The sequence below is a fragment of the Zalophus californianus genome, chromosome 6, assembly GCF_009762305.2.
Source record: "Zalophus californianus isolate mZalCal1 chromosome 6, mZalCal1.pri.v2, whole genome shotgun sequence".
Lineage (NCBI taxonomy): Eukaryota > Metazoa > Chordata > Mammalia > Carnivora > Otariidae > Zalophus > Zalophus californianus.
The window spans coordinates 85,565,516-85,580,382 of NC_045600.1; the positions used below are offsets into that span (position 1 = coordinate 85,565,516).

General features: G+C 36.7%; 1 protein-coding gene across 6 annotated transcripts in view; it reads left to right on the forward strand.

Annotated features, from left to right (window-relative positions):
• The window catches only part of WDR76 (WD repeat domain 76), a 60,907-nt gene that overhangs the window by 35,861 nt on the left and 10,179 nt on the right, over positions 1-14,867 (forward strand). For all 6 annotated transcript variants that reach the window (XM_027569525.2, XM_027569520.1, XM_027569523.1 and 3 more), the window contains one exon: positions 11,383-11,541. In XM_027569525.2, coding sequence (XP_027425326.1) covers positions 11,383-11,541 — 159 coding nt within the window. The remainder of the gene's footprint in view (positions 1-11,382; positions 11,542-14,867) is intronic.

A 14,867-nucleotide genomic window follows, 5' to 3' on the forward strand; every position in this document is an offset into this window, starting at 1 on the left:
GATAATCCCATTCGTTTTTTAATGAGTTACAAACAGATACTGAATTCCCTTCATTGTACATATAATTCTGCATGGATTGCTTTTGGTGGTCTCAAAATTGGAAAAGCTAAGTTAATATTCTCTGAATTTATTTTCTTATTGGCAAAGTAGAACAAAGGCCTGAAAAATACCATAAGGACAATAAATGGAGATGAAGACACTATGGTAACTTGAAGCTGGTTGGGATTAATAAACATTTTTTGAGAGGAAGAGAGAGATAAATACCAAATTCTCGTTTGTTTTTGGAGCATAAGTTCTTCCTTATTTTGATAAAGTGTGAGTGAGGGTGGGAGGTAAAAGTATTTGGTAAATAAAACAAGTAGAGAAGTGGGAAGAGGACTAAAAATAGTATAAGGTAATAAAAGCTAAGAGATGAGTTTCATGGGTCAGTTGGACAAGGCTTCTTGCAAGTAAGTTAAAAAGAATGGGAGTAGAGTAAAGGCCATTGGTTTTGAAAATGGGGTATTATTAGTTGAGAGAATAGCTTCAACAATGAGGTAAGGAAGGAACACAGACTTTGAGCAAATAAAAAAGAATGGGGTAGTGGAGGAAATGAAAGCAATGGATAAAGATCATTGGTTGAAGAACTTTGAAAAGGAAAAATAGAAAATTAGCATAGTCAAGTGAAAATCTTTTCAGGGTAGATTGATTTGTACAGAGTTGAAGACATGTATAAAAGTCCCTTTGTCATGTCTTTCCTGTTGACTCCAAAATCTGTATTACTAGGTCTCTATAATAGTCTAGTATCTCTGTCAATCTTCTGATTGTCCCAGACACTTGGCCATCATGTTAACAGCTTGAGCAAGTCTAAAACCCAATACTGCTACTATCCTGTGTGCATCCCCCAGCTCCCCTAGTTTAAAACAAAATTAACTTGATCAAAACATAATTTATATATTATAAAATTCATGTTTTAATTGTACAACTCAATGATTTTTAATAGCTTTACTGAGTTGTATAACTATCTTCATACTCCAGTTTTAGAACATTTTCATCATTCCTAGATTTAGATTTAATCTAAATTGGGGTAGATTTAATACCCCAATTAATTACTCTCATTCCCAGGCAGATCTCCATAAATTTGCCCTTTTTGGACATGTCATATAAATAGAATCATACAGTATGTGGTCTTTTATGTTAACTTCTTTCTCTTAGAGTTATGTTTTCAAGGTTCATTTATGTTTTAGTATATATCAGTATTTCATTCTTTTTAAATTGTTGAACAGTATTCCATTGTTTATCCACATTTTGTTGATCCATTTTATCACTTGATAGATATTTGGATTGTTTCCACTTTTTGGCCATTCTGAATAATGCTACCATAAACATTTGTGTACACATTTTTGTTTGGATATGTGTTATTTCTCTTGGGTAGATACCTGGGGGTAGAATTGCTGGGTCTTATGGTAATTTGTTAACATTTTGAGGAACTGCCAAACTGCATTCCAAAGTGATTGCCTCATTTAATATTCCCACCAACAACATATGAGGGTTCTAATTTTTCCACATGCTCACCAGTGTTTATTATTGTCTGTCTTTTTGATTATAGCCTTTCTGGTGGGTGTGAAGTGGTATCTCCTTGTGGTTTTGATTTGTATTTCCCTAATGACTAATGTTGTTTAGCATCTTTTATGCCATTTGGATATCTTTGGTGAAATGGCTTTTCAAAAATTTTTTAATTTTTTTTATTAGGTTTGTCTTCTTAATTGAATTAGAAACATTTGTAAATTCTAGTTGCAAATTCTTTATTAGATGTGTTTTGCTAATATTTCTTCTAGTCTTTGACATTTTTTCATTTTCTTAATGCTGTCTTTTGAAGTGCAAATGTTTTGAATTTTGATGATGTCCAATTTGTCAAAATTTTTTTAATGGATTGTGCTTTTGGTGTTATATCAAAAATTTTTGTCTAGCTGCAAACTTTTTTTTTTAAGATTTTATTTTTATTTATTTGACAGAGAGCGAGAGAGCACAAGTAGGGGGAGCTGCAGAGGGAGAGGGAGAAGCAGGCTCCCCGCCGAGCAGGGAGCCTGATGAGGGGCTTGATCCCAGGACCCTGAGATCATGACCCGAGCTGAAGGCAGTAGCTTAACTGACTGAGCCACCAGGTGCCCCTAGCCCCAAGCTTTAAAGAGCTTTTCCTGGTTTTTTGTTCTAAAAATTTTATAGTTTTTCCTTTCACATTTAGTTTGCTGATTTGTCTTGAGTAATTTTTAAATATTATGTGAGGTAAGGGCCCAAGTTTATTTTTTTATATATGAATATCCAGTTGTCATTTGTTGAGAAGACTATCCTTTCCCCCATTGAATTGCCTTGACACTACCTCAGTTTTTCCTCTTAACTTTCAGTCACATTGCTAGTGTCACCTAGCATCAAAAATTGAGTTATCCTTTATTAAGTCACCCAATTACCCATTCATTCCTTCATTCATTCCACATTTATTGAGTATTTTGGCTAAGTAATATTCTAATGATTTCCCAGCCATTAGACATTTGTGAGCAAAGACTGTCTCTGCCCTCTTAGAGTTTAGAATTTAGTGGCCAAAGCAGCATTAATGAAATAATGGCCAAATACATAATTACATATTTGATAAGTGGAGTGAATTATATACTGTGATTAATGGCCTGAAGGAAAAGTAGTGTAAATGAAAACACACTACAGGGGGCTGGCCTAATTTGGAGGATTAGGGCAAGCCTCCTTTCCCCTTTCTTACCAAGTAAAGAAAGGGGAAAGGGTATTTCAGGTGAGGGGAAGAGTATGTCAAAGACCTTAGGCAGGGGAAAACCTACCTGATACATTTAAGGACCTGGAAGAATGTTCGTATGGCTGGAGTATAGACAGCAAAGGAATGAACAAGAGGGATTATGCTGGGCCAGCGCCCCATCTCATCTTTTAGAATTACCATACTGGTTTTAAATGGTACTTGTATTTCCAGTTTTCCTATTCCAATCCACTGTGCACAGATAGTCATTTCTAGGCTCAAAACAAACTGGTCCTGTATTCAGTTAGGTTTAAAGTAGTAAGAAGTACTCTTTTTTTTAAGATTTTATTTTTTACTTAAAAATAATATCTAATGTGGGGCTCATTCATAACCCTGAGACCACAAGTTGCATGTGCCACTGACTGAACTAGGTGCCCCTAGAAGCTCTGTTAACCTGGTATATTCAGATTAAAATGGGCAGTTGGAATTTTCCATAGAATGAGTAAAAAGCAGTCAAATCAGTAAGTAAAAAAAAAAAAAAAAGGAACAGCAGTAAGGAAGAAGTATAACTTAATGCAGTGTACTTCTTTAGCTCAGCTGGGGGGTGGGGGGCACAGCATAGTTTAGCTTCTACCTTGCCCTACAACCAAAATCCATATTGGTGAATTGACCAAACCCTGAGGATTTTCACCTATATTCTCAAAACTAGAGAGAAGTACATTCAGTAGATACTTAGATTTTTTCCTCTTTTGAGTGAGGAATAGGGAAATGGCTGCTGAGGGGAAAGGGGGGAAACAGGGGAAGTGGGGAAAGTGAACAGTGGACTAATTCTCTGCAAAGGAAATTTTCTTGGTCTTTGGGAGTAGTATAAGCCACGTCCTTCCCCACAAACCTGCCAAGTAGGTGGTATAAATCCTGATATAAAATAATGAATAGAATTTCCTAGTCTAGGAATTCCAAAAAATACAGCATATGGTTTCAGCTGAAAACACCTATCTACCTCCCTCCTTCTGTTCCCTCCCCCCATCTTTCTTCTTGGTTACAGGAAAGCCTGTCTTTTTCGGAGGAAAAAATGAACTGATGTCAGATACTGGGAGAAAGAGTCAACATATTATATCAGAGCATCTAACATGGACAGAGTGATTCAAGCATGATGGAAATGAAAAGAAATGACTAGGCAACTAGACAAACACTATTGCGAAAACAACAGAAGAACCTAGCATGCAAAGACAGACCTAGAAGAGAAACATAACCCAAGGAAAGAAAGGAAATTCTTTTCAGTTCCAGACTGTAGAACTCCACTGTTCAGTGTAGTAGCTACTGGTTCTAAGAGACTATTTACATTTATGGGGCGCCTGGATGGCTCAGTCATTTGGGCATCTGCCTTGGGCTTAGGTCATGATCTCAGGGTCCTGGAATCGAGCCTTGCATCAGGCTCCCTGCACGTGGGGAGTCTGCTTCTCTCTCTCCTCTGCCCCTCCCCCACCTGCTCATGTGCTCTCCATCTCTCTCTCAAATAAATCTTTTTAAAAAAGACTTCAAATTAAAAAAGAATATTTAGTTCTTCAGTTACACTAGGCACTTTTTTTTTAAGATTTTATTTATTTGACAGAGAGCGACACAGCGAGAGAGGGAACACAAGCAGGGGGAGTGGGAGAGGGAGAAGCAGGCTTCCTGCAGAGCAGGGAGCCTGATGCGGGGCTTGATCCCAGGACCCTGGGATCATGACCTGAGCCGAAGGTAGACGCTTAACGACTGAGCCACCCAGGTGCCCCTACACTAGGCACTTTTTAAGTGCTTAATAGCCACACATAGCGAGTGGATACTACATTGATAGTGCATACATATAACTTTTTTTTCATCTCAGAAATTTCTTTTGGACAGTGCTGCTGTGGAGCTAGTTAATAACATTATTTTATAAAATAATACTCAAAAATAAGATGATAAAACAAGAGAATGAGATGGAAAAGGGGATTGCAGAACTAAGGAAACAAATTGAAGATCAGATAGAAACTAATAAATTAGACAAAAGCAAGGAACAGAATAGACATTGCTGAAAACTAAATTATAGACATTAAAGATTTGAGGTAATCTCAAACACAGACAAGCTAATAGGTAAGGGAAGACAGTCAAAGATGACCCAACAGTGGAACAGAAAATATATTCAAAGAGAATTCTTCTGAAAAGACACAATGGAATTGACAGATTGAATGTGTATACCATGTTCTAGGAAAACTTGAAACTTAAAGGATAAAGAATTCTTTAGGCAGAAAAAATAAATTATATTCAAGGGAAAGAGTCAGGCTTTTCTGTTTTCTACAACAGCATTTCATGTAATGTCTACAAAGTTCTGAGGGAAGTATGGCCCAGAATACTTAGCAGCCCAAGATAACATTTCTAATTAAAGGCAGATGGTAGGTATTCTCACATGTGAAAAAAACTCAAGAAATTCAAGACCTGTGAGTTCATTTAGGAAAAAAAAAATACTGCTTGAGAGCAAATCCCAGCCAATTAAGAGTAAATCAGAATTAAGAATTGAGGAATGGAGAAGCTTGACAAAAGAATTGGTGATGGGCATTGAATCCATCCATAGATGGGCAGAACTAATATTAAATAGCTATATGAACTACGTTTATGGAACTGGATGTGAATGTTATCAACCTGGACAAAATAAAAATAATAATATAACAAAATATAGAGATGGTGAAAGGGGAGATGGGTGAAGGGATGAAAATAATGCTCTCAACAGAAAATGTCTAAAATTTAGACATAGTTAAAAAAATAAAGCATAATGACGACCACTCCTTTTGTTTTATACTTTTTCCTTTTTAGGGGATATCGCTTGATATAGTTACAAATACAGTTGACTCTTAACATGGTTTGAACTGTGTGGGTCCACTTATACACGGATTGGAAAGTTTTTTGGAGATTTGTGACAATTTGAAAAAAACTTGTAGATGAACCATGTAGCTTAGAAATGCTGAAAGAATTAAAAAAAGTTGGGTGTGTCATGATTGCATAGAATACATGTAGATACTAGTCTATTTTTTCATTTACTACCATAAAATATATACAAATCTATTTTATAAAAAGTTAACATCTTTCAAATCTTCAACAAACACAGATCCTATGTGGCACCATTCACAGTCAAGAGAAATGTAAATAAATGTAAAAATGCAGTATTAAATCATAACTGCATAAAATTATTGTTGTACTATTGTACTACTCTAAAAATCTCCTAGCTATTCTGTTGCTATTGTGGTGAGCTTAATTATAGCAAGTATCTCCTCGAAACACCAATCATCTCCGTGTGCACAGTTTATCTCCCATAAATTGTGTATCGCTGAAAAAGTGATCTCTTGAGGTTCTTGCATATTTTTCATTGTGTTTAGTGCAATACTATAAACGTTGAATAACACCATAGGACTCATATGAAGTGCTCCTAGTGATTCTGGAAAGTGCGCCCAAGAAACAAAATTCAGGACAGTACAGGAAAGAGTTGAATTGCTTGATAAGTACTGTAAATGGAGGTCGGTAGCAGCAGTTACCCAGCATTTCAAGATAAATGAATCTAGCATAAGAACTATTGTAAAAAAAAGAAAAAATTTGTAAAGCCCTTGCTGCAGCTACTCCAGCAGGTGTGGAAAGCCTTGTACTTTTTTTTTTTTTTTAAGATTTTATTTATTTATTTGACAGAGAGAGACAGCGAGAGCAGGAACACAAGCAGGGGGAGTGGGAGAGGGAGAAGCAGGCTTCCCGCTGAGCAGGGAGCCCGATGTGGGACTTGATCCCAGGACCCTGGGATCATGACCTGAGCCGAAGGCAGATGCTTAACGACTGAGCCACCCAGGCTCCCAAGCCTTGTACTTTTTGCAAAATACCTTTTTATCTTGTGTTGAAGATGCCACTTTTATGTGGGTATAGGATTGCTCTAAGAAAGACATACCTGTAGACTAATATGATTTGAGAAAAATTGAAGTCATCATATGACAATACAAATGGAAGGTGAAAGATCTAAAGCTGGAGAATTTAATGCCAGCAAAGGATGGTTTTTTTTTAATTTTTTTATTGTTATGTTAATCACCATATATTACATAATTTGTTTTGGTGTAGTGTTCCATGATTCATTGTTTGTTCATAACACCCAGTACTCCATGCAGAATGTGCCCTCCTCAATACCCATCACCAGGCTAACCCCATCCCCCCACCCTCCTCCCCTCCAGAAACCTCAGTTTGTTTTTCAGAGTCCATCATCTCTCCTGGTTCGTCTCCCCCTCTGACTTACTCCCCTTCATTCTTCCTCTCCTGCTATCTTCTTCTTTTTCTTTTTTCTTAAAATATGTTGCATTATTTGTTTCAGAAGTACAGATCTGTGATTCAACAGTCTTACACAATTCACAGCGCTCACCGTAGCACATATCTTCCCCAATGTCTATCACCCAGCCACCCCATCCCTCCCACCCCCCACCACTCCAGCAACCCTCAGTTTGTTCCTGAGATTAAGAATTCCTCATATCAGTGAGGTCATATGATACATGTCTTTCTCTGATTGACTTATTTCACTCAGCATAACACCCTCCAGTTCCATCCACATCGTTGCAAATGGCAAGATCTCATTCCTTTTGATGGCTGCATAATATTCCATTGTGTATATATACCACATCTTCTTTATCCATTCATCTGTCGATGGACATCTTGGCTCTTTCCACAGTTTGGCTATTGTGGACATTGCTGCTATAAACATTGGGGTGCACGTACCCCTTCGGGTCCCTACATTTGTATCTTTGCAGCAAAGGATGGTTTGATAATTTTAGAAAGAAGTTTGTCTTAAAAAAATGTCAGGATAACAGGAGAAGCAGCATCTGCTGACCCAAGACTGCAGACAAGTTCCCAGACACCATTAAGAAAGTTACTGAGAAAGGGTATCTGCCTGAACAGGTTTCTAATTCAGCTGAAAGTGCATTCTGGGAAAAAAAAGTGCCACAAAGGACATTTATTAGTAAGGAAGAGAAGTGAGCACCAGGATTGAAGGCAGGAAGGAATAGGCTAATGCTACTCTTCTGTGCAAATACAGTTGGGTTTGTGATCGGGACTGCCCTCATCTATAAAGCTGCTAATCCCCGACCTCGAAGGGAAAGGATAAACATGAGCTGCCAGTCTTGGCTGTACAACAGGAAGTCCTGGAAACAAGAGCACTTTTCTGGATTGGATTCATTAATGCTTTTTCTCTAAGGTCAGGAAGTACTTTGTCAGTAAGGGACTGCCTTTTAAAGTTCTTTTGATATTGGACAATGCCCCTGGCTACACAGAACCCCATGAGTTCAACACCAAGGCATGAAAGTGTTGCCCCCAAACGTGGTGTCTCTAATTCAACCTCTAGATCAAGGGGTCATTAAGGACCTTTAAGGCTCATAGCACATGGTACTCTATAGAAAAGGTTGTCAACGCTATGGAAGAGAACCCCAGCAGAGAAAACATGAAAGTCTAGAAAGATAACACCATTGAAGATACCATTGTTGTTATAGAAAAAGCCATGAAAACAATCAAGCCTGAAAGAATAAATTCCTGCTAGGGAAAACTGTGTCCAGATGTTGTACATGACTTCACAGGATTTATGACAGAGACAGGAAATCATGAAAGAGATTGTGATTATGGCAAAAATGGTGGGAGTGAAGGGTTTCAGGATATGGATCTTGGAGGAATTCAAGAGCCAAAAGACTCCCCACCAGAGAGAGGAATTAAGAGAAGAATGCCTGTTGGAGATGAGTGCTTCTGAACCAGTGCCACATGATGAAGCAGTGTTAGAAAACAAATTGACATTAGTCAATCTGGCAGAAGCATTTTGATTATTCAAGGCTGCTTTTGACTTTTACAACATGGACCCTTCTATGGTATGGGCACTGTAACTAAAGCAAATGATGGAAGAAGAATTGGTACTATATGTATAGAAATATTTTTAGAGATACGAGAAAACAAAAAAGTCGGAAATTATGATGTACTCCATAAAGTTACACTCAGTGTGCCTGCCTCCTGCCTCTTCGTCTACCTTCTCCACCTCTTCTGTTGCTGTCACCCCTGAGACAGCAAGACCCAGCTCTTCCTCATCCTCAGCCTACTCAGCGTAAAGACAGTGAGGATGAAGACCTTTATGATGATCCATTCCACTTAGTAAATAGTCATCCTGCTGTACAGTTAATAAATTTATCTGTTGTGGGATGCCTGGGTGGCTCAAGTCAGTTAAGCGTCTGCCTTCGGCTCAGGTCATGATCCCAAGGTCCTGGGGTCAAGTCCCATATTAGGAGCCTACTTTTCCCTCTGCCCCTCCCCCTGCTCGTGGTCTCTCTCAAATAAATAAAATCTTTATTTTTTTAATTTTTTTTAAAGATTTATTAGAGAGAGAATGGGAGAGAGAGAGAGCATGAGAGGGAAGAGGGTCAGAGGGAGAAGCAGACTCCCTGCTTGGCAGGGAGCCCGATGTGGGACTCGATCCCGGGACTCCAGGATCATGACCTGAGCTGAAAGTCGCTTAACCAACTGAGCCACCCAGGCACCCAATAAAATATTTAAAAAAATAAATTTATCTGTTGTATATGTGTCTGTCTTCATGTGAAAATCTAGTAACTGTACAACTACAGCAAGAAGTATATGAGACATTTTTGTGTCATTATCATCCTCATCGCCTGAGTAGTCATTGTGTAGAACATCGTGTGCAAGGCTTTTATGGAAGTGGATAGCCTTTCCTTACATAGGCATAAGGTGGATAGTATTTAATATAAAATTAATAATGTGTTAGCTTTCTTACTGTTTTATAATTTTGCTTTCAAAGATTTATATTACCATAGAGTGTACCTTTCTTGTTATTGAAGAAACTATCAGCCTATCATCACTTTAAAAAAAAAAGTAACTGTTTCCACTACTGCATTGTGAATATGACTGTAATACCATATACCATAATATAGGGAGTCATTCATTAGTGTATAGGCTAGGCTACTGTGAAGCTATTGTATTGATTACACTAGGCTATCATAAAGCAGTCCTATTGCCACTTTATTATCAATGCATGAGTTGTTACACCTGTCAGTAAATATGAATTTTTCATATGTTTTCATTTTTGATGGTTAGTGTTAGTAATATATATAATATCTGCAGTGTTTTTTTATCATATAATATTGACAGGTATTGACATGATTTATCTAATAAACAGATGACATAAACATGGTGTTGAACAACAATGCAGTACTGTGAATGTATTTTCTTTTCCTTATGATTTTATTATTTCTTCTCTCTAGCTTACTCTGTTGTAAAAGTACAGTATATAATATGCATAACATACGAAATGTGTTAATTGTTTATGTTATTAAGGATGTCAGTCAGCAGTAGGGTATTAGTAAAGTTTTGGGGTAGTCAAAAGTTATATGTGGTTCAGCTGCATGGTGAGTTGGTGCCCCTAATCCCCACCTGTACTCAAACTTCAAAAATTACTTCAGCCTGATTTTCTTTTATTATTTTGAAGTGTAGTTAAATTTAATACTATTAAAAATGGCATATGTAGCATGGTCTTATTTTTTTCTAAATTTCTCTGTCATTCTGTTTAAGTACTTATAAAGATGTCTATAATAATAGCTTAGTATTTTAATGATAATTTTAGTTAATTTTGAATTTGGAGTCATTTTTAATAATTGTCTTTCTACATTTCTGTATTTAGGTTTTTTGTAACAATGGAGAGTTTTGTTTTTCTAAAAAATTAACACTATACACAAGTATGTGAAGATATTTATAGTGGTTAACTCTGGGTAGGATGAGGAGTGAATATGATTATAATTTTTTCCCTTTCTTTCCTTTAAAAAAATTCTTCTGTTTAAATTTAAAATAAAAAAAGAAAACAAAAATGCTTGAGTATTAGCAGATTAAGCCAGATTTGGAGATGATAGTTCTGATTCATAATATGACATATGGCATAGGACTATAGCTTATCCAGATCTGAGAAGTGATGATTTAGGAATTGGTAATCCAGTTGTGGAAAGGATAATCCCTAGAAGTAGTAGTAATATTAATGTGGAATTGAAATACATGCATTTTTCATGGAATATTTAGGGGATAGAACATGGGGCTTGAACTCATGACCCTGAGATCAAGACCGGAGTTGAAATCAAGGGTCGTCAGAAGCCCCAGGGATAAAATATTTTTTAAATTATCACTTTGTGTCAGGACCAAATACTTTATGAAAATTGTGCTTAGACTGATTTATAGAAGCATGCTGAGGAAGCAAAATAGTAATGGTATTGATATGTTTTTAGTATTAGGGAATTATGCTGTATGTGAAATTAAGAGCAGATTTCTCATTTCCTGAGGATTTCATGAACTAAAGTCATAATAAACAGTAATTTTTTTCCTTCTGCATTATGAGAAAACTAGTTTGCTAGTTGCTGGAAACTGTTAAATGTGACAGTATTATTGGATTGAAAATTAGAAAAAAGTAATTTAGTGATAATAGAAAGGTTTTAGTTCTGACCTTCTGAATGAGGTGGGCATAATTATAGACTAAGAAAAGACTGAATGTAATACAGACATAAATAGTTTAATGACAGAAAGTGTTACTACTTTTCACTAGTTTTTGTCTCTCCCTGCCCCCAACTCTCTTACAGACTCACCAATCTAAAGAAGATGGAGTTTATGTTTTCCAACCCCACAGTCAGCCAGTTAGCTGTCTTTACTTCTCACCTGCAAATCCGGCTCATATACTGTCACTGAGTTATGATGGCACGTTACGCTGTGGGGATTTTTCGAGGGCTATTTTTGAAGAGGTAAATGTTAATGTGTTTACATATTGACTTGAGATGATATTCTGGATTCTTTATGAAATGCCACATGAATGATTATTATACCAGTCGGCAGGGGGAAGTGATACAGAATAGGAACTTTAGAAGTACACTACTTAAGTTTGAATCCCAGACCATCTGTTACTACTTGTGTGACCTTGGAAGTGATTTAACCTCTTTTTGCATCAATTTCCTTAGTTGTGAAATGGGATGGTAATAGTACCTACCTCATGGGGTTGTCATGAGGATTGAATGACTTGAGGCAGATTAATTAAGTGGTCAGAATGCAGCCAGACACATAAGTATTTGCTCTTATTATTTTTTAATTTATGTAAAAGCTTTTATTTTGTATTACTTTTTTTTATTAAAGTGTAGTTGACACACAATGTTACATTAGTTTCAGGTGTACTACATAGTGATTCACCAACTCTATACATTATGCTGTGCTCACCACAAGTGTAGCTACCATCTCTCACCATACAACACTATTACAGTACCATTGACTGTATTCCCTATGCTGTACATTTTATCCTTTTTTATTCCTGTATTCCATTACTAGAAACCTGTATCTGCCATTCCCCTTCACTCATTTTGCCTATTCTCCCCGCACCCCTCCGAATCCCTCTGGCAATCACCAGTTCTCTCAATTTATGGTCTGTTTCTGCTTTTTTTGTTTTGTTCATTTGTTTTTTAGATTGCATATAAGTGAAATCATGCTATTTGTCTTTCTCTGACTTAATTTCACTTAGCAAAATTAGGCAGTAATCTCTTTTATTTTTGCTTTTGTTTCCTTTACCTTCGGAGACATACCTAGAAAAATGTTGCTAAGTCTGGTGTCAAAGAGATTACTGTCTATGTTTTCTTTTAGGAGTTGTATGGTTTTATTTTTTTAAAGATTTTATTTATTTATTTGAGAGAGAGAATGAGAGAGAGCTTTTTGGTGGAGTCTTTAGGGTTTTCTGTGTGTAGTATCCTGACATCTGCAAACAGTGACAGTTTTATGTTTTCCTTATCAGTTTGGATGCCTTTTATTTCTTTTTGTCTATTGTGCTAGGACTTCCAGTACTATGTTGAATAAAACGGGTTAGAGTACACATCTTTGCTTTGTTCCTGATCTTAGATAAAAAACTCAATTTTTCACCATTGAGGGTGATGTTGGGTGTGTGTGTGTCTGTCTTTTTTTTTAAAAGCTTTATTTGTTTGGTGGCACCTGGGTGGCTCAGTCAATTCAGCATCTGCCTTCAGCTCAGGTTGTGATCCTGGGGTCCTGGGATTGAGTCCCACATCGGGCTCCCTGCTCCGCCGGGAATCTGCTTCTCCCTCTGTCCCTCCTCCCACTCAATAAGCAGGTTCAAACCATAATGGTTCACCAGCAGTTAAGTGTTGTCTCTCTCAATCTTTCTCTCTTGTTCTCTCAATCTTTCTCTCTCTCTCTCAAATTAAAAAAAAAAAAAAGATTTATTTGAGAGGGAGTGCATGAATGAGCAAGGGGAGGGACAGAGGCAAAAGGAGAGAGAGAAAATCCTGAAATAGACTCTGTGCTGAGCATGGAGCCTAACTCAGGACTCGATCCCAGGAACCCAAGATCGTGACCTGAGCTGAAATCAAGAGTCAGCCTCTCAACCAACTGTGCCACCCAGGCAGTATATACCTTTCTGGACATTTCATATAAATGGAATCTCACAATTTGTAGTGTTTTGTGACTGCATTCTTTTACATAACAATGTTTTCAAAGTTCATCCATGTTGTAGAATGTATCGTTACTTCATTCCTTTTTATGGCTGAATAATATTTCACTGAATGGATATACCACATTTTATTCATCCATTTATTAGTTGATGAACATTGTGTTGTTTCCATTTTTTACTATTGAAAATAATGTTGTTATGGATATTGATGTACAAGTTTTTTTGTTTTTGATGTACAAGTTTTGTGTGAACATATGCTTTCATTTCTCTTGGGTATATACCTAGGAGTGGAGTTCCTTGGTCATATGGTAACTCTGTTTAATATTTTGAGGAACTATCAAACTGTTTTCCAAAGTGGCTTCACTATTTACATACTCACCAACAATATATGAGTATTCCAGTTTTTCCACATCTTTGCCAACACTTACTGCTGGTGACTGTAGCCATCCTAGTGAGTATGAAGTCATATGCCATTATGATTTGAACCTCATTTCCCTAATGATTAATGATGCTGAGTGTCTTTTCACCTGCTTATTGGCCCTTTGTATTTATTTAGAGAACTGTTGATTTCTCTAAATGTTGGATTCTTTGCCTAATTTTTATTTGGGTTATCTATCTTTTTAGTACTGAGTTGTAAAATTTCTCCACTTACATATTTAAAGTCAGGTTTATTGAGGTGTAAGTTATATACAATAAAATTTATCCTTTTAAGTATATGGTTCTATGAGTTTTGGCAAATTGTTTACACCTATGTAACTGCCACCACAATCAAGATACAGAAAATTTCCATCACCTGAAAAAAATCACCTTGTGACCTTTTGTAGTCAGTCCCCTCCACCTTCCCACACTCCTGACAACCACTGATATGATTACTGTCCCTATAATTTTGTCTGCTCCAAGATGTCAAATAAATGGAGTCCTATGGTATGAAGTTTTTTATGTCTGGCTTCTTTCACCTAGCATAATACTTCTAAGATTCATCCATGTTGTTGCATGTATAAGTAATGTGCCCCTGATAATACTGAAGGAATAGTTACCTTGTGTTAGGCATTAATCTGAGAGTGCTTTATATATATATTGTTAAACCTTATAACACCCTATGAAATAAGTAATGTTATCCCCGTTTAACAGTTGAGAAAACTGAGGTAAAGAGGTTTATTGGCTTGCTCAGGGACATAAATGGCAGTGCTAAAATTTTCACTTGGGTCTGTCTGACTCCACTGCAATTAAGCTCATGCACTTAGCCATTTTAATATGAATACTTCAGGTTTCATTTGGGGCTTTTTTGGATGTACAGGGGTTGTGATACCTTCGGTATATTAATTTGTTAACCTCAGTTTATAATAGTATGTATAACTTTATAAAAACTAAAAATTAGCAACTAGTGATTCAGTGTTAAGAATTGTGGTTAGGTATGCTTCCAGAAAGTGCACATATACTTACAAGCATATGGAGGTAGAGTCTTTTTCCTTTGCACTAATGGATTTATACTATCTACACTTTTGCAACTTGCTTTTTTCACTTGGTAGTATGGACAGATTGTAGTACAAATCTGTCTCATTCTTTTTAGCAATGCATGGTGTTTCAAAGTAGAGATGTACCATCATTTATTTAAACAGGTCT